The 21943-nt window shown below is 40.4% G+C and overlaps 1 protein-coding gene across 1 annotated transcript; it reads left to right on the top strand.

Moving 5' to 3' along the window:
* Nucleotides 1–1609: 1609 nt before the first annotated feature.
* LOC103054648 (cystatin-2-like) lies at nt 1610–8176 on the top strand. Its single transcript, XM_007427556.4, has 3 exons — nt 1610–1899; nt 3847–3960; nt 7839–8176. Exons 1-3 carry the CDS (start codon nt 1681–1683, stop codon nt 7914–7916), a joined length of 411 nt encoding a protein of 136 aa, XP_007427618.1. The 5' UTR covers nt 1610–1680; the 3' UTR covers nt 7917–8176.
* Nucleotides 8177–21943: the final 13767 nt, after the last annotated feature.

Raw genomic sequence — 21943 nt, forward strand, 5'->3', positions numbered from 1 at the left:
AAAATAATGCCCTTCAGTATATTATAGTATTATGATACATGGAAAAAAGGGGCAGAGCTTCAGTCGTTGCAGCTGCCAACTTGAGTTTTTTATCTCCCCCCACCCCCATGCCCTTGGATGTGATCCTTGTTCTTTGTCTCTATATAACCAAACTACTTCATCCAACTTCTCTTCTACTGGTTATTCACTTTTGTATTCAGTCCACATTTATTGATCACTAATTCATTCTTGATTGTATCTCTTCTTGTTTTACCACACACAGTTAAGTAGCCTATTCCCACTGCATTCAACTTTTATGTTTCTCTTGATATTCTGAGTCTCACTTCCATATAAGTGGGCAGAAGTACCTTTAAAGACAGCCATCCATTTTTGCTTCTTTTGACCTTGGAGACAATCACATACCACCAAGTACTTTTCTGCCAGCATTTAGTTCTACTGTTCGGTGAAGTGAGCCTTTCCGGCGGGCAGCAGACTTGAGGAAGTCCATTGTGAAGGAGATGGAATGTTGAGGTCATCGGCTGATGGAGGGTGGAAGGTTGGGGGTTCTCCAGGTTGCAATTCCTTTGTTAGTGCTGCCCTTGGGCTGGGCTGTGAGCTGCCGAGGAGGCTTCTGTTCCTTGCTTTAGATGGGATTGCGGGGGGGGGGCTTTCTCTGGGGCAGGGAGGGTCAATTTGGGTCTGATAGGATTAGGGAGAGATGAACTGGTTTGACCCTGGTCATGTCCAAAAGACTGGGGTGGGGGTGGGGGGAGAGTGCAGTCTCCATGTTGTTTGTTAGGTTGATTTTATCCACTACACAGCACATGGCATCATCTTCATATCAAGGTATACACATGTTCAGCTCTCTAAGAACACACTTCCTACATCACTGCAAGCCTTACCTTACACATTAACAAATATATTAAACAATGAAAAGGACATCATACATCCTTGTCTTTGTACATTTGACAGTCTTTGTCACTGTATTTCTAGTCAATGTTGAACCATTTGCTAAGCATTCTATACATGTTGTACCTCCATTATATACTATGGTTATCATATTCAAGCCATTCTTTGCACAAAACCCCCACAATTCAAGTCCATGCAACTTGCTTGGCTACAGTGCAGAAATGATTTCCCATTTCCACCTTGCAGCATGCTTTTCAGACTTCACAATCTAGCCTACAGCCCTGGATTTCCAGCTGGTCTCCCATCCAGTACTAATCAGATCTGACCCTGCTTTTCCAGATGAGCTAATCAGCGAGTTGAAGAGATTTTAACTGCTCTTCTAAAGATTGGAAGAGGGAGGGCAAATGCAAACCCCAAGGGGCTGTTCAGAGGCTCTGCGCGTGCTCTGATTCACTTGAATCTTTAGTTTCACAGTTTTTAAGGTGTCGGGAAAAAAGGGTTTTGAACCTGCAAATGACTGTTAAGAGACTTAGGATAGAGAGCTGCGAAAAGCTCAGGTCAGTTTTTCTGATGTAAACATGCGTCTACCGCTTTCTGTTTGTCAAAAGAAAAACAGAAAACCCGAGCCGAGAGGCGGTGTCTTCCTGAAGAAGGAGCCTCGATTCGCTGAACGCGAGTCTCCACCTCCTCTCCGTCTGGTGGAATCTCATGTGGAAAAGGAAAGCGCAGGGCGGGCTGCGAGCAGATCGAGAGACGGCTCGGCTGCGAGGAGCGTAGGGCCGGCGGAGAAAGATGGCCTTGTCGCGGCGGCTTTTGGTGTGTAGCATACTCTTGCTCAGCTGTCTCTGTAAGCAGGCGCTGCTGCAGAGGCTCCCCGGTGGACTGACGGAGGCTTCCCTGGAGGACCCCGGCGTGCGTCGGGCCCTTCAGTTCGCCATAAATGAGTACAACAGAGCCAGCAATGACATGTATAGTAGTCGCGTGTCCGAAGTCGTCAGAGTCCAAACGCAAGTAAGCGAGTTAATATCCCAGGCGATGGCGCGACTCTAGGGGTGGCGGCGCCGGGCAGGCTCCAAGACATGAGTTTAATACGTTTTCCGAGCGCGGCCATCAGGGAGCCGTGAAGTTAAGGCTGATACCTGTACGCTGTTAATGAGAGGGGCGTCTTTGTTTTCTAAGTGGAGTTGTAATCCCCCCTCGTTATTCTCCGAGTTTTCTTTTACGGCTTTAGCAGTTTAACTCCAACATAGTTCAGATTCCTCCTCCCCCTTTAGTATGTATGGAAGGGGATGGAGAGTTAACTGCAGACATGACTGGGACAAAGTCAGGCTTGTTACAATGTCTTCGGAACGCGCTCTCCTTTCCGCCCTCCATCAGCGCTTTTCAGAAAAGCAATACTTGGGAATGGGGGGGAGGGGGGAGCATTCCTCTGCCTATCTGGCAGGCAAGCCGGTGGGAAGATGGCCTGTTGTTGACTGGAATTCCTTGATCTAATTAGGTCAAAGAGCACCTCCCTTTTCCTTTCCATCACTTTTGCAATTCCCAGCCCATAACTTAGATAAGCTTGTTTGCAGTCCCTGGGTATAATCCAACTGGAAGCTCTTCTGTGAAAGTTCTTTTGAAAACTTAAACTGGAAAGAAAAACTGCACAGGAGTAAGAGTTACAAATGCCCTTAGCCTTCTAACTTTTGAGAGTACGATACATCCAGGTTCTGAGGTGGAACACTGTGTGTGTTTCATACATTTTGTTAATCAGAACAAGCACATTCTGTCACTTGTGCTGCTGCTTTTGATCCATCTTAATTAGCTACCTGGTTGGCATGTCCTGTGTTAGCTGGTATCATCAAAAGGAAGATGTGGGCAAGGAGACCTATATATGTGCATATGTATACCCTTCCCGCCCACACAATAGAGTTAGACCCTAGTTATTTTTCTTAATACTTTCATTCTGGCAACATTGTCATCTCCAAGATCACCAGTTTCAGTTCCTTCTTCCCTCCTTACTCCAGCTTCCTATATAATTTTACTATCAGTAGCATACTGTTCTCTCTCACTTGCCTGCTGTGTGAAACAGAAGAATTGCTGTTTGCAGCAGGGATTGAGCCATACAATCTAGCAAAATAGCTGTCTGTGCTGGCAAAATGCCACTGGCTTTATGCCTGGTTGAAGCAGCACCCAAGTTGCTTTCATTCACTGTTTCTAGTATGGTATGACAATTGACAGATGCACTCCGGGATCAAAGAAGCAGCTTTTGGGAGAACTCTTCATCTGCTTCACACTCCCAGTCTTCTGTAGGTCCATCATGACCCTTGGCATTGTCAGCTTTGCATTTATCCCTTCAGAGAACAGGAGTTCACTATAGCTGTAGGGTGTTTCACCCTTGCACTGTTTGAGCAGTTAGATCAGTGGAGATGAAGCTGCCATCAGTCACATCTACTTAGGGCTGGTCCTACCATTAAGCAGGTTAAGCAGCTTTGAGTGGCAAATATTGGGGGTGGAGACTGATGGTGGTGTGTTGGAGAACGGAGCTGCCCAATTCCTAAGTCTGTGGCAACTCTGCCTGCTGCAGCTGCCCTCTGGAACTAACATCCAGTGACCAATCTGGTCACTTTCCTTGTGGAAGACATGGGTGTCGTCTTGTCCTTTGCCACAGGCAGCAAAGTATAGCAAGAGCACCATACCGTGGTGCTTCCCTTGGGTGAATTAGATCCAGGTGTGGGTCCTTTGACCTCCAAAGGAATAAATCACCCTGTCTAAAAGGAAAAGCTCCCTTGTCTCACACTTTTTTCCATAGGTGGTAGTGGCAATAGTCACTGACATTTTTGCAGTAAGGCCTATCACTTGATATCCTGTACAGTCTTTAGCAGCCAGAATGCTAAATATTTTCAAGCCTAGCACTGGGTAATGCCATAATGTTGAGTATTCCAATTTTAAAGACCCATTTTCCATACCATGCAGGTTGTCAGCGGACTAAAGTATTACTTCACTGTTAAGGTTGGGAGAACAGTTTGCCGTAAGGGAGTAAGTGATCTTGAAAACTGTGCACTTCATGAAGGACCTAATCTGGCAAAGGTACGTGGCAGAAAAAAAGGACAATGTTTTAAGGACTAAGCATACATGATTGATCTCCCTTCATTCTGAGATATGAAGTGGTGTGATACCATGAGAAATGTTACATTAAACTGGAGGGAGGGAAACAAAATAACTTGCATCTTCTTCCCCCTCTTGGTGGTTTGCAAAGAATGCCAGATCACATAATATTGAGCCGCTGAAAATAGTATCCCAGCATAGCATCTTTTTTGTTATATTTGTTAATTTTCCAATGAATAGAATGCCCCCAACATTAAAAAAAAAAAAAAAAAGGTATGGGAATGGCAATACTTGAATTATCATTGAAGTGGGAGTTAAATCCACTTCTCTGGGACCCCAGGTTTTGTACCTCTATCAACAGCCTTGCTGATAGTAGTCAATTTATTTTGTTCTACAGTGGGGGATGCCAAAAACAGATCTTGACAGTCTGCATAGTGTGATTCTGGGTTCTGTAACTTCACTATGAAATCCAGCGTGGTGATTGCTTTACATAGCTTGGGCATGAATGGTATTCCAAGAACTTCTGTTACTGAACCCTCACTAAAACAAATGAGAGCTGCATAACTACTCCCAAAAATATTGGGATGAAATACGTAGGATGAGTTTGTTTTATCTTCAGTAAACTTGTGAAACTGGAGCCCAAACCTGACATTTTTCTAAATGTGTTTGCTTCTAATATGTAGTCTTTTAAAGAAAAATACCTTCAGTAAGTGACTTCCCTCCCAAGTAGATGTTCACTAGGAATACTGTATCTGGGCTGCAGAAATCCTGATGACCACTAGATGGGAGCAAAAGGGGAGTAGCCCAGGTATGGTAGTCCTCTGCAAGTGCAGAAGAGGGATTGTCCTCAAGAATTTAGTAGGGGAAACAAAAGTTATACTCCATACTCACCCTAATCCATTACAGGATTGCAGTCCAAAATCCATGAAAATATGTGGAGCTTATGTTAGTCACTACTAACTTGCACCATAGATTTCAGTGAGATTTTAATATGAGTCACAAGGAAGATCTTTGTAGCAGAGCCAAGGTTTTTCAGATCACAAGATCTTGTATCCTACTTCCAACCCATTTTAGCCACCCCAATTATGGAGGATTGTAAATACTGTGTGATTGTTCAGACAAACTGGACTCTTTCAGCAGTAGTCAGCAGATACAGCCAAAGACAGCTGTGGATCTCTGTGTATTGAGGGCTCTGTTCACTGTACTAAGAATTCAGTGTTTTTGTTTGGGAGGACGTTGCCATGCCAAAACTGCTTGAATTAGCTACCTAGTGACTCAGAAGGTTACAGCTAAGCAAAGCGCTAAAAAAAAATCCTTCCTTCCCTAAATAGTCACAAGATCTTATTCAGCAATGCATTAGCTGCAACATCAACATTATGTTCTCTTCACTAAATCAAAACAGTTGCAACTAATAGAGGTTTTGAGGATGTGAATAATTTAAAGAGCCCTAAGAATTTTCTTTTTCAATTGACAATGAAGATATCAAAGTGGTGGATAGCTTCTGCCTTTTAGGATCAGCTGTCAACAGTAAGGGAACAAGCAGTCAAGAAATTCAGCACAGACTAGCACTTGATGGAACAGCCATGAAGGCCTTGGAAAAGATTCTTAGATGCCGTGATGTGTTTATATAGGTAGTCCTCACTTAGCAACCACTTCGTTCAGTGACTGTTGAAAGGAATGTGGTGGCATTGGTAGACCCCTAGAAACCACAAGTACACTACACAAACAGCCCAGTGTATCCCCCATTGTGTGCCCGCTTACTCTCTTGTAATTTCTTCCCTCACTTTCTGTGAAGGGGGGGAAGAAACCAAGCAATATCTGTAGGCAATCTCTCCTGTACCTGACCCATTCCCCCCACTTCGCAGAATGGAGAGATTGGAGAGGAAGGGATTACAAGAAAGTAAGTGGGCACGCAGTGCAGAATATACTGGACTGTTTGTGTAGCACACTCATGCCACCACATTCCTTTTGATGTGTATTCCCCATTGTGTGCCTCTTTTAATCACTTTCTCTCCAATGAATGTAAATACAAACATTAATTCCCTTCTTGCTAATTATCCCAATGCCAGAGTGAGCATTGCAAAGGCCAGAGGAGTGGGGGAAAGAGCACAGTCGTGGTCATGTGATTTCCCACTTAGTGACCACTTCACTTAGTGAGGGAGCTGCCAGCCACAATTGTAGTCGCTATACAAGGACCACCTGTACCTACAAAGATTTGAATAGTGCAAACAATGGTATTCCCTGTGACACTTTATGGAAGGGAAAGTTGGACTTGAAGAAGCAGGACAGGAAGAGTATTGATGCTGTTGAACTTTGGTATTGGAGAAGACTCTTGAGAATACCGTGAACAGCCAAGAAACAAACAAATGGATCATCGAACAAATCAACCCGGAGTTCTCACTCAAGGCACAAATGAGCAGGCTCAAATTATCCTTTTTCAGACACATTGTGCAAAGTCCTAGGTCTCTGGAGAAGATTCCAATGCTGAGAAAGATGGAAAGAAAAAGAAGAGTAAGGTGGATAGGGGTGATAAGTGCACCATTGGAAAACCAGTTTAGGGACAGATCACCCTGGAGAAAATCTATGTGGTTGCTAAGAGTCTACTATGATTTGATGGTACGTAATCAATCAGTCTGTCCCAAAAGAGGAGAGGGAAACCCTTCCTTTTACTTTTAAAATACACTATTTGCTACTGTTACCTTTTTCCCTCCAGAAAAAAGACTTAAATGTTATTCTGTTGAAGTCCTGGATAAATGTAATGAGAATAGTAGAGTGAGAGAATTTATAAGACTCAAAAACATAACTTTACAGACAACTCATAGTAGAGAGATACTACTTGTTGTGACAGGAATGGGGATTAATGTCCCTAAACTATCAGCCTAGTTACTGTGACAGGAATGATGGGAATTATATTCCAACAATATTTGAAGGATCAGTTTCACCATCTCTGTCTAAGAAACACAATTGGGGAAATATGCAAATAAAGGAGCAGGGCTCCCATTGATATCTGAAGGACAATTTTTTTGAGTGGTGATCTGGAATAAAATTGATGCAAGGTTATGTAGGCCAACCCCACATTGACCTTTTCTACTGAGACTATATGGACACCATTCATTTCTGTGGCAGATATTTAGTATTACTTTTATTAGGGAGTTACCTACCTACCAACTGGGATGTGAGGATGAGTGGTTTTCACAAAAAGTTTATCAGCATTTGCTGTGGGTATTTGATACTTTTTAAATATTACTGTTTTAAAATAAGAGGATAACAACTACAAATGCCGCTTTTAATATGAAATTTCTGAAAATGAGAAAAGAGGAAAAAGTCACTCAAAATAAATGTCATGGATAGAACAACTCAAATTTGACCATGTTGCTTTTCTTGACCCTCCACCAAAAAGTATTAATTCACAATGAATGATTGATGACAAGAAATGGTTCAATAATCAACTGTGAATCAACTGTAGATTTATCTTTTCAGTATTGCATGATCATTACCTTGGTTAATCCCTCTACCCCACGTACCCATAATCTTTGATGTGTTGATAAATTCCAATGTAGGCATATAGCCAAGAAGAGCATGTGCATCTTTAATACACTACAATCAGGGTAAGGCCATATTGTGAGAATCCTGCAAATTTAAGATGAAGATGTAGCAAGTGAGGGAGAAGCCTACACTACATGAGTTAATGTTCCAACTCTCAAATTGACTGAAGTCAAGTTGATTTAGAGTATTCATACATTCAGGTGCTCTGTGATTACACAGGTCAGGTTTACCTTATCAAGAGTCTCTTATATTATTAAGAATGCCAGTTATGAAATGTAATATGAAATACTTCGTCTTCTTTCTTCTGTTTGCAGACTATGACTTGCAATTTTGAGGTTTACAGTATTCCTTGGATGAACAGTATTTCCCTTCAAAAAAGTAACTGCGCCTAAAAACATATTTGTGTCCTACAAGACAGCTTTCTGCTATTCTGATCCTGTTTCTCTAATCAAGATGAGTATCAATCCAGATACATTCTCAAGTGAGAATTGTTGCCGCTAATTCAGCCATGCTTATATATACATGAAGCAAATAAATTCATGTAGTCTTCCTTTTAGAATACTGTATAAACTTGTCATCTTATTTCACAAGCATAGTTTGTATCATAGTTAATTAGCAGAGAAAATCACATTAAAGTTTTTCTTGTCAAATATTAAGGTTTTTAAAGGTGTGTGTCCTCCTTTAATATTACTACTAAGAGTTAGCCACTGGAGGCTGTAGCTCTCACATGATCCCTAAATATGTGTTGCCCATGTATTTCACAAAACAGAGCACTCCTAATCTAGAAGCCACAAATCTTTCTAGTGGCAATTTTTGTTTTAGGTTTACATGGAAATGGTGTTAATGGGTAAAGGACTGAAGGTCTTCCCCCCACCCCCAAAGCGCGCTCCACCTATCCTTGAGTCAGCAGAAAACTACTGGCCTAGCATTTGTGTCCTCATTGTCAATCCTTATCCTTCTGTTGCCTTTCCTCCCAGTCACTGCTTATCCCCTAATTTCCCTCTGTTGAGATGGGTGACAAAACCTGAGGCTTTTGGAACAAGAGGGAAGCTCTACTTTTAAACCCAGTGCAGTTAAGGATGACTTAAGCCTCTCTCTGTTGTGGGCTGGGATGACTTTAAGGGGACTTGCCTGGAGTTTTCCTTTTATTTTATCTGCATCCTGAGTGGGGAGTTGAGCCTGGATCTCCCCTGTCCTAGTCCAGTGCACCACACTGGCTTCTCTTAATACTGATGGCCCTGTCTTTAGTCTGCCTGATTTTTCTGTTTGTTTGTTAAGTTTATTATTCCGGCCACAGAGTCTCTTGGCAGTTTACCATCCAAACAACAAACCAAAGTTGCTGAAGTAATTAAAAGTCTGTTTCAAGTAAGTGTTTTTAAAGCCTTTCAAAAATCTGGCAAAGAACTCAACCCTCTCAACTCAGAAGGGAGTGCATTTCAGAGCTGGTGGGCCTGCAGAGAAGGCTCAACCCTCAGATGATCTCAACAAGGTATGGGGGGAGGATCATATAAGATCTTTTCTCAAGTAACCTGGACCCAAGCTCTATAGAGCTTGAAAAGTATAGCACTTCATATTTCCTGCAGAAATAATTTGGCAGTCGTGTGAGTCACTCTCTGAGTTTTCTCAAAGACTTAAGCTGGCTGCTGAGTTCTGTACTAATCCTACAATTTGAGGCTAGGTGCAAAAAACTCCTCCACATACAGCACATGCTTCTTTTTTACAGGACAGCAACCCACATTAAATAAGACTTGGAGAAAATAAACCTTAATCAACAAAATGGAGGTTGCACCCTTCTCCCTGTCTTTTAGACATGATCAGGGTCAATCCCAGCTCATCTCTTTGCCTAATTCCATCAGACCCAAATTGACCTTCCCTGCCCCAGACAAAGCCCCCCCTGCCATCCCAGAGAATAGAAGCCTCCTTATCAGATCACAGTGCAGCCCACAGGCAACTCTAAGAAGGGAATTGCAATAGAACTCATCCCAGGTACACTGACAAGGACCTGCCTAGCTTCCCCAAAACTGGCCAGCCAATCAGATCCCTAGGATTTCCTGTCCTGTAGCCTTCATCTTTTATAAAAATCTTTGCTTTCCCCTTGTTCAGGGTCCTCTTACAAAGCAGGCACCCAACAATTGTTCCAATAAAGCTTCGTTTTTCTCAATGTTGCACACCTTCAGATGGAATCTACAAGACTTAATAAAATCTACAGAATTGTAATGGTATGTGGGAATGACCTTGGGAGACTGGGTGAAGAGATGCTGCCTAGGGAAAAGTCAGATAAGAGGGAGCATAGCCCGCAGCTGCATAGTGAGCGGAGCAAGAAGCTCAGAAGGGACCCTCCCTAACTTACTAGGCTGTAAAGGTGACGGTGGGAGAATTGTACTTTCAGACTTGCAAGATTCTGTTAATGTGGCCTTACAATAAAGTAGAAATAGCTCATCTGGTCATGTTTCCTGTCTGGTCTACCTGGGAAGGCTGACAAAATACAACCTACAAAATAGAACATACAAAATAAGGCATACAAGGTGAAAAAGATACAATCATGCTTGCACTATTCTGCTATCAACAAAGTGATAAAGCAATGTTTTACAAGCTGCAAGAACAAACTTTGCAATGGCAAGAGTTACCTTGGGGTCCTTATCCACCAGTAAAAATTGAACATAAAATTCTTTGGTCGATCCATCCCATTGTATTTCTTAAGCCTGGAGGTTAACATCCCACATACAACCATTTTAAGGCCATTTTCTTCCAAGACAATACAACTCATTTACATTGGATATATTAGTGGTTTTAATCTTCAGTTGCTGTGTGATTCATGGTGTGTGTTTGTTACATCTACAATGTCATTTTTTACTGAAAAAAGACTTCTCTGAAAAACACTGGCCTTTTCATCCTAGCTCCCATAGTCTCAGCTCAAATCAAAATCAAATCAGTTTATTACAGCCATCAGGCCAGGTACAATAAAATAGCTAATACTAGAACTTATACACATCTATATATATAACAGAAAAATGATAAGTATAATAGCATCTAAAAATAAGCATATATAATAAAACAGAATAAAAATAGGATTATAAAAAGCGAGTAAATAAGTATCCAAACTTAATCAGTGGTGCAGCATATTGTATAGATGTCTGAAAGAAGTAACGAGAAGTAGAAATTACACTCCCTACTCAAATTTCTTCAAGATCGGATAAATGAAGTCTAGAGTCCCTATATAGGGAGCAGCGTAGTAGTATATGGCTTAGAGCAATCACCACATGGACATAACTGAAGATACATAGGAGTACCGTTAAAACATCCAAAAAGGACTACTGAGCGCAATGCATCCAGCCTGGCTAAAGTGAAGGTCTTACAAAATGTCAGAATCATGATGGGTGATAAATAGGAGGCTGGAGTGAACCCTTTTAGAAGAATATGAGAAATATTGGGGTGTGACACCTTGCTTAAATTTGTTTGGAGATCTATATCCCAGATTCGTTGTTTGAGGGCAGTTCTAGCATTACCAAAACCTAATGAGCACAGACTTTCCATAGAGAAGTCCAGTAAATGACTTTTATTTAAGGCTTTTTTAAGCCATGATGATTTAAAACAATCTCTTAAGTACTAATGGAATCAAACCTATAGGAAGTAGGATTAACTTTAGCCAGAAGGCAAAAAGAAGAAACCATGCTCTAGCATCCAACGAGAAAGTGCCTGTCTGCCCGTAAGATGGCATTTTTGATACTTTTTGGAACCATCAATATGGGTGTAATAAACTTATTTTGAATAGTTTCAAGAATGTTAAGCTTTGCAAAACAGCAAATTTGGGAGCCATAGAGAAGCTGAGAGACTGCCTTAGGTTGGAAAACCTTGCAAGCTGCAGGGATATAATGAGCCACTTTTGAGTGGCAAAACCTTATGATAGCTGTAGAGGTATGCTGTGTGACACTTGCCTGGTAAAAAAAATGAGCATTCCAGGATAGAGAAGCATGGAACTGCACTCCAAGATATTTATAGGTGAGCACCGCTCAATTTGAGTCCCACATACAGTATTTGCCATCCGTGAATTTTATGATAATGCTGGGCAAAAACTAAAACATTGATTTTCTGGTAATTTATTGATAGATTGCTTGAAAGATAAATTTCATTTTTTCAGAGTTTTTTCCAAGCAGAAATTCTCTAGTCTGGGGTTGTTGTTTTTTTTAATGTGGGACTTGATATTGTCATGGTTTACTTTTGTGTGGATAAGCTGTTGGGCTAAGAGCAGGGAGACTCAGGTTCTAGTCCAGTGTTTTTCAAACTTGGCAAGTTGAAGATGTGTGGACTTCAACTCCCAGAATTCCCCAGCCAGGGAGTTGAAGTCCTCCCTTCAGGCAACCACATTTTCAGGTTGCCAAGTTTGAAAAGCACTGTTCTAGTCCATCCTCAGGCACAGAAGTTGACTAGGTGACATTGCGCCAGTGAGTCTTGCTCAGCTCAACCTGCCTCATAGGTTGATGGGAGGAAAAATAAGAGGATGCCATATCATGTCACCTTGTGCCCCTGAACACAAGGCACTGTATAAATCTAACAAGCCAGGGTCATCAACAAAATGCCTACAGGCACTATAGCATGACTCCTTTGAAACGGTCTGGGAGACCCAAGTTAAATTAAAATTAAGGTTAAAAAAAAGCCAACCATTGCAAAATAGCATCAAATTGTCAATATTAGGTTCTATGGTCTGAAAAATAAAGCACAGATGACTTCTGTGACAATCACAGGATAATCTAGCACATAAACTACACATTACACATGGGTGTTAGTGATTTATAGAAATGTAGCTGCAATCAAACAATTATATTCCTCCCTCCCCCTCCCCCCCCCGTTATAATTTCTTGAGAAGAAATGGTGACCACGTTAGATATAAGAAATGTCGAAAGCCAGTGCAGGTAGTACCTTGAAGTTGTACAAAAGCCTCTGTGCATTTTGGATCTCTTTCTAGAGGAAGCTGTACACTACAGAAATAGGCGGACAAAAATCATTCAAGCTAAGACGCAGCATTGGTCTTTGTTATGTTGCTGAAACAGAGTCCCCCGTACAAAAATACTACGCCTGAAGAAAATGCACCAACTCCCTCATTTCCTTTAGGACCATCCAGTCATGCATCGCAGCCCTGCAGTAAGTTATATCTGAAAATTAGCCCCTGAAGAATAGGGCAACATGGGCAGGAATTGGAAAAAACAAACCTCCTCAAATAAGAAAAAAAGTGGATTATAAAACACTTTGGTTATGCAAGGGCTGCAAACCTATTTCAGGAGCAGATCTTCAGTCTGGAAGTATCCCAGCATGCCTTGCATTGTTTTGCGTATTAGTCTGTTCCAAGCTGTTTCTGATTTGGGAGTGTTCCATGCTCCCACCATGGGAAAAACACAAAAAGTCTTGTGATATCTATAGTGTTTTATTTTTAACAGAAATATATTGACAAATTTTGTTATGGGGGGATAACACACACGCCACATTATGTAAAATCACTGTAGAGCTTTGAAAAAACAACAAGGCCTTTAAAGGGACCAATTCTTGACAAACTCTTCTGTACCATTCTGGAAACCCCAATAAAATCAGCAAAATTCCCCAAACTCAAACACCTGTATTATTTAAATTGTTTACAGTAAAAACAAAAGCTAATTAATGAACGAGCCTCTTCCACCAAAGCATTTTTCCTGAGTAAGCGCTGAACGATTCATGTTTTTTTTTTTAAAAAAAAGCCCCTTTTGGGAATGTAGTTCACAAATCACAAATCAAAGGCGGAGCAAGTTTTATACATCCTGAAATCCACCCTGAATTTTCTCATTCTATTCTTTGCACAGTGTTGGAGCTTAGCTCAGCCTATAAAATAACTATCAATCCTATAGAAATAGAAATATGTTAAATGGCCACTTGATGGCACCAAATAACTTTTTTTTTTTAAAATACAAGAGTATATCTTTTATTATTGTATGGCCTCAGGGAGAGGAGGTGGAAGGAGTGCTGAGGAGCCAAAGAGCAGCCAGTCTTAGTCAGACCACCCCAGTTAGACATCCTTGAGTAAGAAAATGAGGCCCATGCCAAATCTTAATTCCTCCTGGTCCAATTTAATATTCACCCATAAAATGGTAGGAGGTTTTTGTTGTTGTTGTTATTTTGGCTTAGCATGTGTCAACAAATCAAAATTAAAATAAATCATGGCTCAGCCGGTGCGTGAACCCAGATTGGGGCAACTGATGTAACCATTCCAATATGCTTTTTTTTCTCTGAATAGAGCTTGCTCAGTTTCTTCACTCAGAGGAGACTGGGAACAACAAAGCAGCTGAGATACCAGCTGGAGCATTGATGGGAAGCCTTGAAGGGAATGTCTCAAAATAATTTTAAAGCAAATGCTGTAGGAGTGCTGATAGCAAAGAAGCAGTACTTCTCTACCATCACTTCATCTTATAATGCAGAGCTTTTCTGGGTGACAAAATGTGGTTTTACCCAACTTTGCCAAGAGACTAACTCTGAACTCAGCTGTCTACTATGCCAAAGATTCTGATGAAAACAGCAGCCTAGATTCTGCTTGAAAGAAAACACATAAACAATACAGCCAGAGTAATGTCAAGCCCTTTTTTGTAGGCTAACTTACAGCTGTTGTCAAATCTGTATGATGTGAATAAGATGCTTCAAATAGCATATCAAACAAGCTTATGATTCTTAATGTTCTTAAGTTTATACTAGGAGAGGACAAGTTGAAGGCCACATGAAATCTCTCCCAGTGTCCTTGAAGTCACACCACTGAAATCTGGCAGAAAAATGGTCAAATTTAAATAACACAGTTTCAAGCAGTTTTTCAGGGTTATTTATTGTATTTCAGGGTCTAAGGGTAATAACCTCCAAAACACGACGAAAGATTTTGGCAACTCCTCTTTTAGCCTTGCCTTCCTCCAGAAGATTGGGAGGTTGAGTCTCAAGTCCTGACTCCTCAGAGAGTGTCCAGCCCTGGTTTAGATTATCTAATCAGCTTAAAGAAGATATCAATGCCTCTTTACAAGGGGGTGTAAGTTGAAAGGCTAGATCATTGGCTAATTGTTTTGATCAAAGTGCTTGAGTCCTCTAGATCAATTTCAGCCTGATTTCCAGCCAAGCCTTTGACAGTTCCACAGGACGTATTAAGTGCTGCTTGGCCCCACACTTTTGATGCTTGTAATAATCCTGTATCCCACACAGTTCAACATCTGGATGAAACTTCAAATTCAGAAGACATTGTTGAAGTGCTGAACTGATGTCTGGAATCAGTAATGTGTACATTCAGAGCTGACATTCTGTTGTTAGGTGATGCATTTGCTTTGGTAAATAATGTGTGAGCTTATGCTGTTGGAGTCAAAGATCAGTAAAAAAAAAAAAAGTCAGTTATGTTGTTGGAAGTGCCTCCCTCATTAAGATTCAAGTTTGGAAGGGGCTGTTTAGGCCATCAACTCCATCAACTCTACTGGGAGTTGGAATTCAGATTAAAATATCTGTGGCAGATGGGTGTCTACTCTTGATTTGAACACATTACCTCTCTGGATAGTTGATACTGCTATCAAACTGTTCTTACTGTTAAAAAATGTAATCTTTTTTCAATAGGAGTCTGTTGTCATGTACCTTATATCATTTTTTGCAGTCACATCTCCTTGCTGACTCATACTCAATTTGCAATCAACTACAATTCCAATATTTTTCACAAGTATCTCTGCCAAGCTAGATATCCCTCAGTATATACCTGTGTATTTGATTTTTGCTTCCTAATGGAAAGACACTGTGTTTCTCTCATAATAAATTTAATTTTCTTATTATCAGCCCATTTCTCTAGCCTATTATTTTTAATTTTATTTCTGTCTTGTAGGGTATTAGCTACTCCACTCAATTTTACATCCCTGTAGCTTTGATAAGAATTTTCACCATCTCTTCATCCAAGTCATTAATAAAAATGTTGAAGGGTATAGGACTCAGGCCAAACTTTATGGAATTTCTCTTGATACCTCACTCCAATTGGTTGGGAATTCAAACACTGTACCAACCTTCATGTCATGCTGTCTACCCCATACTTAACTAACTTTCTAATCAGAATGTCATAGGGTACTTTGCTAAATGCTCAGCTGAAATCAGTACATGTTACATCTTCAGCATTCTTACTATTTATTAAGAAAATATGAGATAGGTGAAGCAATTTCTTGACAATTTCCAGATGTCTTGGTAACTACTGCATTGTTTACAAAGTAAACAGATTCTGCTGTAGAATTTTCTCATGTATTGATGTCAAATTAGCAGATCTGCATTCCCTGTATTATTCTTTTCCCCTTTTAATAATGTAATAATTATGTAACCTTTGTATTCTGCCCACTTTAGATAGTTATTAAAGATTGGGACAATATTTGCCCCCTCCAGTCTTCTGGCACTTCTCCAGGATTTCTCAAACATAATACATAAAAGTTCAAGCAGATCATCAGCAAGTTCCTTCAGTATTCTTGGATGCAATTTATCTGCCCCTTTTTTCTTATTCTGACTGTAGCATATTGCCAATTTCAGTTCATTTTGAATTAAACTTTCCTGATGCACCACTAGGGCTAGCTGTTTAATCTTCCATGGTGGACTCTTTTCATCTTCTGTGTATGCCCCTTTCTTTTCTTTTCAGACATTTCATTTTTCTCAGTGGATTTGCTGGCAAATGTACTTTCGGTATTTCCCTTTTTTTTAGCAACTCCCACCAATCTTGAGTTCTTTTTACCATTAAGTTCTCCTGTCATGGAATTCTATTTATAATTACTCTATTAAAAACTGCCCTTTTGAAGTCCAAGATACACGTTTAGTTTCCCTTAATCCAGAAAGAATTTCAGCATTACATGGTCATTTTCTCAAAACATGCCTGAGTTTTCTGCTTTCTCAGCTGAATCTTCTGTATTGTTTAGTGTTGGGATGAATCAATTTTTTGCACCTATGAGCTGTTTTTGACCATAAGAGCAAGTGGTGAGAGACAGATAAAGGGAAGGGTCTTTCCATACTGTACCTGTATCTGGTCTATGTGTTTAAGAGACAAAACAGAACTTCCTGCACCCCACTCTTCTTAAAGTTGTAGTTTAGGTAGAAGTGAGTCTTTTTTATCCTTATATATTTCTTAGTAAGTCTACCTTTCATTGCACATATAATGAATGTCTTTTAGCATTCATTGATAGCTAGGCTAAGCCCATACTTAGCATCCAAGACAACTATATTCTAAGCATTTTATTCTTTTTAATGGGATCTTCTGTAACTTAATTACTCAACATGCTTTTAGCATTCTGCATATATTCAGGAGTACACCCTCTAACAAGGGCTTCATCTGAATTCAAATCTCTATCAAATCAAGGGTGTTTGCTGTTCTTGTGCCTTCCTCCATTCCAGGAACAAGAATGTGGTCAGTGAGATAAGTCAGCAATTAGACCTAGACATAACTCTAGATGTCCAGATTGCCTCAGTGGGATGCCGCACCTTCTACAGGCTTAGTGTGCCCTTGGCATGACCTCCTTAGACAGATAGACTATAGCAAACTTTTCTGCATTCAGTTATCCTTTAAGGTTGTCTAGAAAGTACAATTAATACAGAATACTGTAACTAGGTTAGTTTATTAACTGGGATAGGCTGCAAGGAATATCTGTCACTAGGACCTAAAACAGCTTCACTCATTTTGGTGACCGATGGAAGGGGCCAACTTTAAATTTCAAAACCCTAAGTTACTTAGGACCAAGACACTTCTAGGTACCTTTTATTATAAAAACTGTTCAGCCTTAAAGTCCTATTCTGAGACCCTTTTGCAGGTTATTACACCATCTGCGATGACTGGACTGTCACTCAGAATAGGGCATTTTCTCAAAATAGGGTATTTTCTGGAAAGTTATTTTTGGCATCAGATGAACACCTTTGAATATTCCACTTTTTGAGATGCTTGATTTACTACATTCTTATTCATTTATATATTTAGTCAGTTATGCATCTCTTTTCTTTTCCCTTGCTGAAGCTTCGTAAATCCATTTGGGAGGTTGTGTGCTTGAAATAGTATATAAATTAGGCAAACTTCTAGACTAGAGGACACATTTGAAATTCTGAAAGCATGTCATGGTCTGCTGAGGTGAATGGTGTCCCTCAGTAACTGCTCCTCCTTGCTGCATTTTCTAGCCAAAGCCTTGTCACAGCACTTTGGCTTGGAACAATGGGATTTATAGCTTTTACTATCAAAACATCTAAACCACTTTTACACTCTCCCCTTAACTGAATGTAAATGTGGAATACTTCAAGGGATTCATCAGTGAATGTTTCAAGTAGCCTATAATGGACAACGCCAACCCTCCATTTCCTATCAACAATATTGTTGAAGGAGACCTCTGTTATTTAACAAACTCTGTTTCCCAGTCTCCCTGCAAGTAAAATGTCCCAAAGCCTCATTTCCCTAAGTAAATATCAGAGATGGTTTATAACACAAGGCTTGTTGTCTGTAAGAGTGAAAAGCCTAATGCCAGCAGAAATTTTGAACAATAATGCTGTGGTACTTAAAGATGGAAGATATTTCTTGACATGAAATGTCAAATTACAGTCCAAACAATTACAAACTGTTTCTCACTCCTCCCCCACTTGCTAATTGTATACTGAATTAATATTAATTCTTTTGTCATTATATAGCACTCTTGGAATAGAGAATTCCAGATGGCTGGCCATATTGGAGTCATTCTATACATTACATAAAATGAAACAGTTATCAAAAGTGGTAGAGTTTTAGATCTACCATTCAGAGGGCAGATGTAGCAGAATACAGATTTTAAAAATGCAGTGTAAACCTTTATATAGTAAATACACATACTAGGGAGGAAGGTTAATATCGTTAAGAATTCCTTATCTTGATGAACTGCAGAAGTAATTTTATTATCTAGGTGCATTCATGAAATGAAAACAAAAGCACACTTTGTTCCAACTTGATTGCACTTTGAACTTTCTGTTGAAATGTTGCAGGAAGGATGTATTCTGCTGGAGTTAAATTCAAAATCTTTCACTGTTTCACCATATGGAACAATGGAAGCTTGAAACAGTCCTCTGTTCCCTCACTTTATGTCTTAGAGGCACAAAAGTAGGTAAGGTAGTAGTCTGTACTGATTGCTACTAACCACCCAGGCCATGATTAACAAAAGAGAGATGTTTTAATGTCCCATAGCAAACAATGGAAGTGGAAGCAACATTTAAGCATGCTTGCACAATAACCACAGTATTTAGTACAGCAAAAAGTGAAATAATTAGCAATGGATGTACTTCAACATAATCCATCAAGAACATAACCAAAATGTCCTTCTTTGGCATTGGCTGGACATTTCTTCCTATACGGTCTACATTTTTGTATTTGGCAACTGCCTACGAAGCTTATAAAATAAACAGAGTAACCTCAAATGTCAATAGCATAGTAATGTTATCTATAATAGTCATGAGAAGTTCACTCTTTTGCATTTGTATGACAAGGCACCACACACACAGAACAGGCAGGCACAACAACATTACATTACAACTTGCAAGCAGTAATTTTGCCATAGGAAAAATACATATATAATAGCAACAAACATTATCCACCAAGTGGGCAGCAGTAAAGCTGTGTCTCTGTCCACAAAGCAGCATTCCAGAATGAATCTTTTGAATCTCCGGATATGTCCTTAACTGACTCTTTCTCACCCTCTTCCCTCCTGGGGGTCTGCTGTGCACTGGCTCCAGCCGTGTGATGTCAGAACTGTTGAAGCAGCATGGAACAAAATGCCTTTCTTCTCTGAGACAAGACCAAACCCTGGAACATGGGATTTTGTTTTGTTTTGTTTTGTTTTTGTTTTGTTTTGTTTCTTGGTTCTAAACTTGGAAGACTCTAAACAACCACTTCAAGGTCAAAACGTTTTGCATATTGCTACAATTACTTTTCCCTCTCTTCTTCCCTCACACCAACGACAGAGGGGCTATAAAAGAAGATCCTCTATATACTGTATTGTCAGTATAATTCAAGAAACTCTGGCTGACACAGAAGAAGCTGAAGCTTCAGCTCCTCCCCTTCTAATATTGTCCACATTTTCTGAGCAATTGTGGAGCAGTTATGATTCCCATAAAAAGGAACTTGTTATTTCATATCCAACAATCTTTGTGGCACCTTAAAGATGACATCTCATGATGACTTACATCCACATCTTCATCTGGTGCACCAGCTGTGCTCTTTCCTGGATTGGGAGGTCCTTCAGACATGTTACTCATGCCCTGGTCATCTCAATGCTTGACTACTGTGATGTGCTTTATATGAGTCTACCTTTGAAGATCACTTGGAAGTTTCAACTGGCCCAGAAAGCAGCAGTGCAGGCAGTGATGAGCATGCCTCCATATGGTCATATGACACCACTGCTTTGTGAGCTGCACTGGTTACCAACATGTTTCCAGGTGCAATTCAAGGTGTTGGTTATGATCTATAGGTAGTCCTTGACTTACAGTCACAACTGGGACCAGAACTTCTGTCACTAAGTGATGCAGTTAAGTGAGTCATTCCCAATTTTCCGAACTTTTTTGCCACAGTCATTAAGCGAATCACCATGGTCGTTAAGTGACTCATGTGGTCATTAAGCCAATCTGGCTTCCCCCATTGACTTTGCTTGTCAGAAGCCCCTTGCAAATGGCAATCACGTGATCCCAGGATGCTGCAACTGTCATAAATACATGTTGGTTGTCAAGTGCCCAGATTTTGATTACATGACTATGGCGATGCTGTGATGGTTGTGTGCAAGGACTGGTCATAAGTCACTTTTTTCAGCACTGGTGTAACTTCATAAGCATAGGGCCTAGTTACCTGAGGGACCGCCTAGCTCCTGTGGTCCAAAGGGTTGGTGTGCTCTTCAGTCAAAAAATATCATCTATCAGGGCCCAGGAAATGTGCTGTTCAGTCATGATCCCTGCCCTCTGGGATAAGATTCCCTCTGATCCCCATGTGTCTCCCATCCTGATGGCATTCTGGAAAGCCTTAAAGACCTGACTGTTCTTCCAGTCTTTGGGGTAAGGTGGTTCGGGCCCCTGATGGATTGTTTGAGGGCACGGGAGGGGTTAGCTAGGTTTGCCATTGGTTCTTCTTCTTACTTCTTTCTCATTTCTTTTATAATTACTGTATTGTATTTTTATTCTGTTTGGTTTTGTTGTACACTGTCCAGAAATGGTTCAGAGTTGGGTGGTGCCTAAATTGAATAAAATAAAATAAATACAGATTCCAAGGATGGTGTGGCCAGCAGTGCACTCAAGGGCAAGATTTTGAGGCAGACATATCGGCTTCACTTAGCAAAGTGAGCGGGAGGGCCTTCCAAATGCTACACGGCGTCTTTATGTATATTGTTGTTTAATGGTGAGCCCTTTGTAAGTCAAGTAAGCCTATAGTTTAAGATTACCTAACTCTACTACTGGCTTTAATAATTCTCAGCTACCACCATTCAGTAATAAATTATCACTCTAAGAAACTTGTTGCAAAAAACTTGTACATGCATGTATGTACATAAAATGAGATAATTATTCTCAACAGCAGGAAAGCTACTCTCCAGAGGAACAAACGTTTCACAATATCTCATTACATAATACATTGTTGGAAGTTTTCAGTCCATCAGTTATAATAACTGGCTGTAGCATCCAAAGCCAAGATGAACTTCTCTCTGCTGAAGTTAATATTGGAGGCACGCTTCGCTTCACCAGCCTCAAAGAAAAATGCTACCCAAGAATAGCAAAGATCTCTTGGGCCTCCACATCCTTCCCTCTTCAGGGTGTGCCTCATCTGAGAGAAGAACATTTTGCTGCCTGCGTTTCTCTGAAATAATTGAGCAATGCAGTCATAGCTGATTCAGGCATGCAAATGAGCAGATTGACCTCTCTGGGTCATATTTAACATTATAGTCAAAAGAGGATTTTACTAGTCCATAGTAAAACCATCAATCCTTTTGGTTAATAAAATTGGATGTGCGTTTATAATCACAATGTTATTCTTGTGGAGAGTCTTGCTATGAGTGTTTGCTTAGAAAGTAGTCCCATTGCATTCAGTGATTTCCAAAGGAGGGTACTTCAAGACTGCCTTCAAGGGGAGAGATTGCAGTTATAGAGCACAGTCAGACCACTACATTAAAGTGCAACCCACCAGCCCTTGATCCAATAGAAAAGTATGCCAGCATAAAATTTGCTGCCTTGATGGATGGGCCCTATTCTGCCTCAGTCACAAGGTGGTCCTGTCCATATAGTGTCAATGGGGACAAGTTTCAGAAAGCAGTTAGTGGGTTCCTTTGGCTTTGTTTCCCCTCCCACTAATTGATGGGATCCTTTTCCTTAACATAGGGTGGGGCAGGGCTAGACAAGTATAGGCGGGTGCTGGGAATGGTGGGTATAGCCACTGGTCAAG

Source organism: Python bivittatus, unplaced genomic scaffold (assembly GCF_059951505.1).
Source record: "Python bivittatus isolate LINGU-HERP-01145 unplaced genomic scaffold, Pbiv_v1 ctg000960_np1212, whole genome shotgun sequence".
Lineage (NCBI taxonomy): Eukaryota > Metazoa > Chordata > Lepidosauria > Squamata > Pythonidae > Python > Python bivittatus.

Excerpts from the sequence above, each read along its gene's own strand:
- LOC103054648 (XM_007427556.4), top strand. The coding sequence starts at position 1,681 with ATGGCCTTGTCGCGGCGGCTTTTGGTGTGTAGCATACTCTTGCTCAGC. Across the intron at positions 1,900-3,846 it reads TCGTCAGAGTCCAAACGCAA|GTTGTCAGCGGACTAAAGTA; the intron begins GTAAGCGAGTTA and ends CATACCATGCAG. Across the intron at positions 3,961-7,838 it reads AAGGACCTAATCTGGCAAAG|ACTATGACTTGCAATTTTGA; the intron begins GTACGTGGCAGA and ends TTCTGTTTGCAG.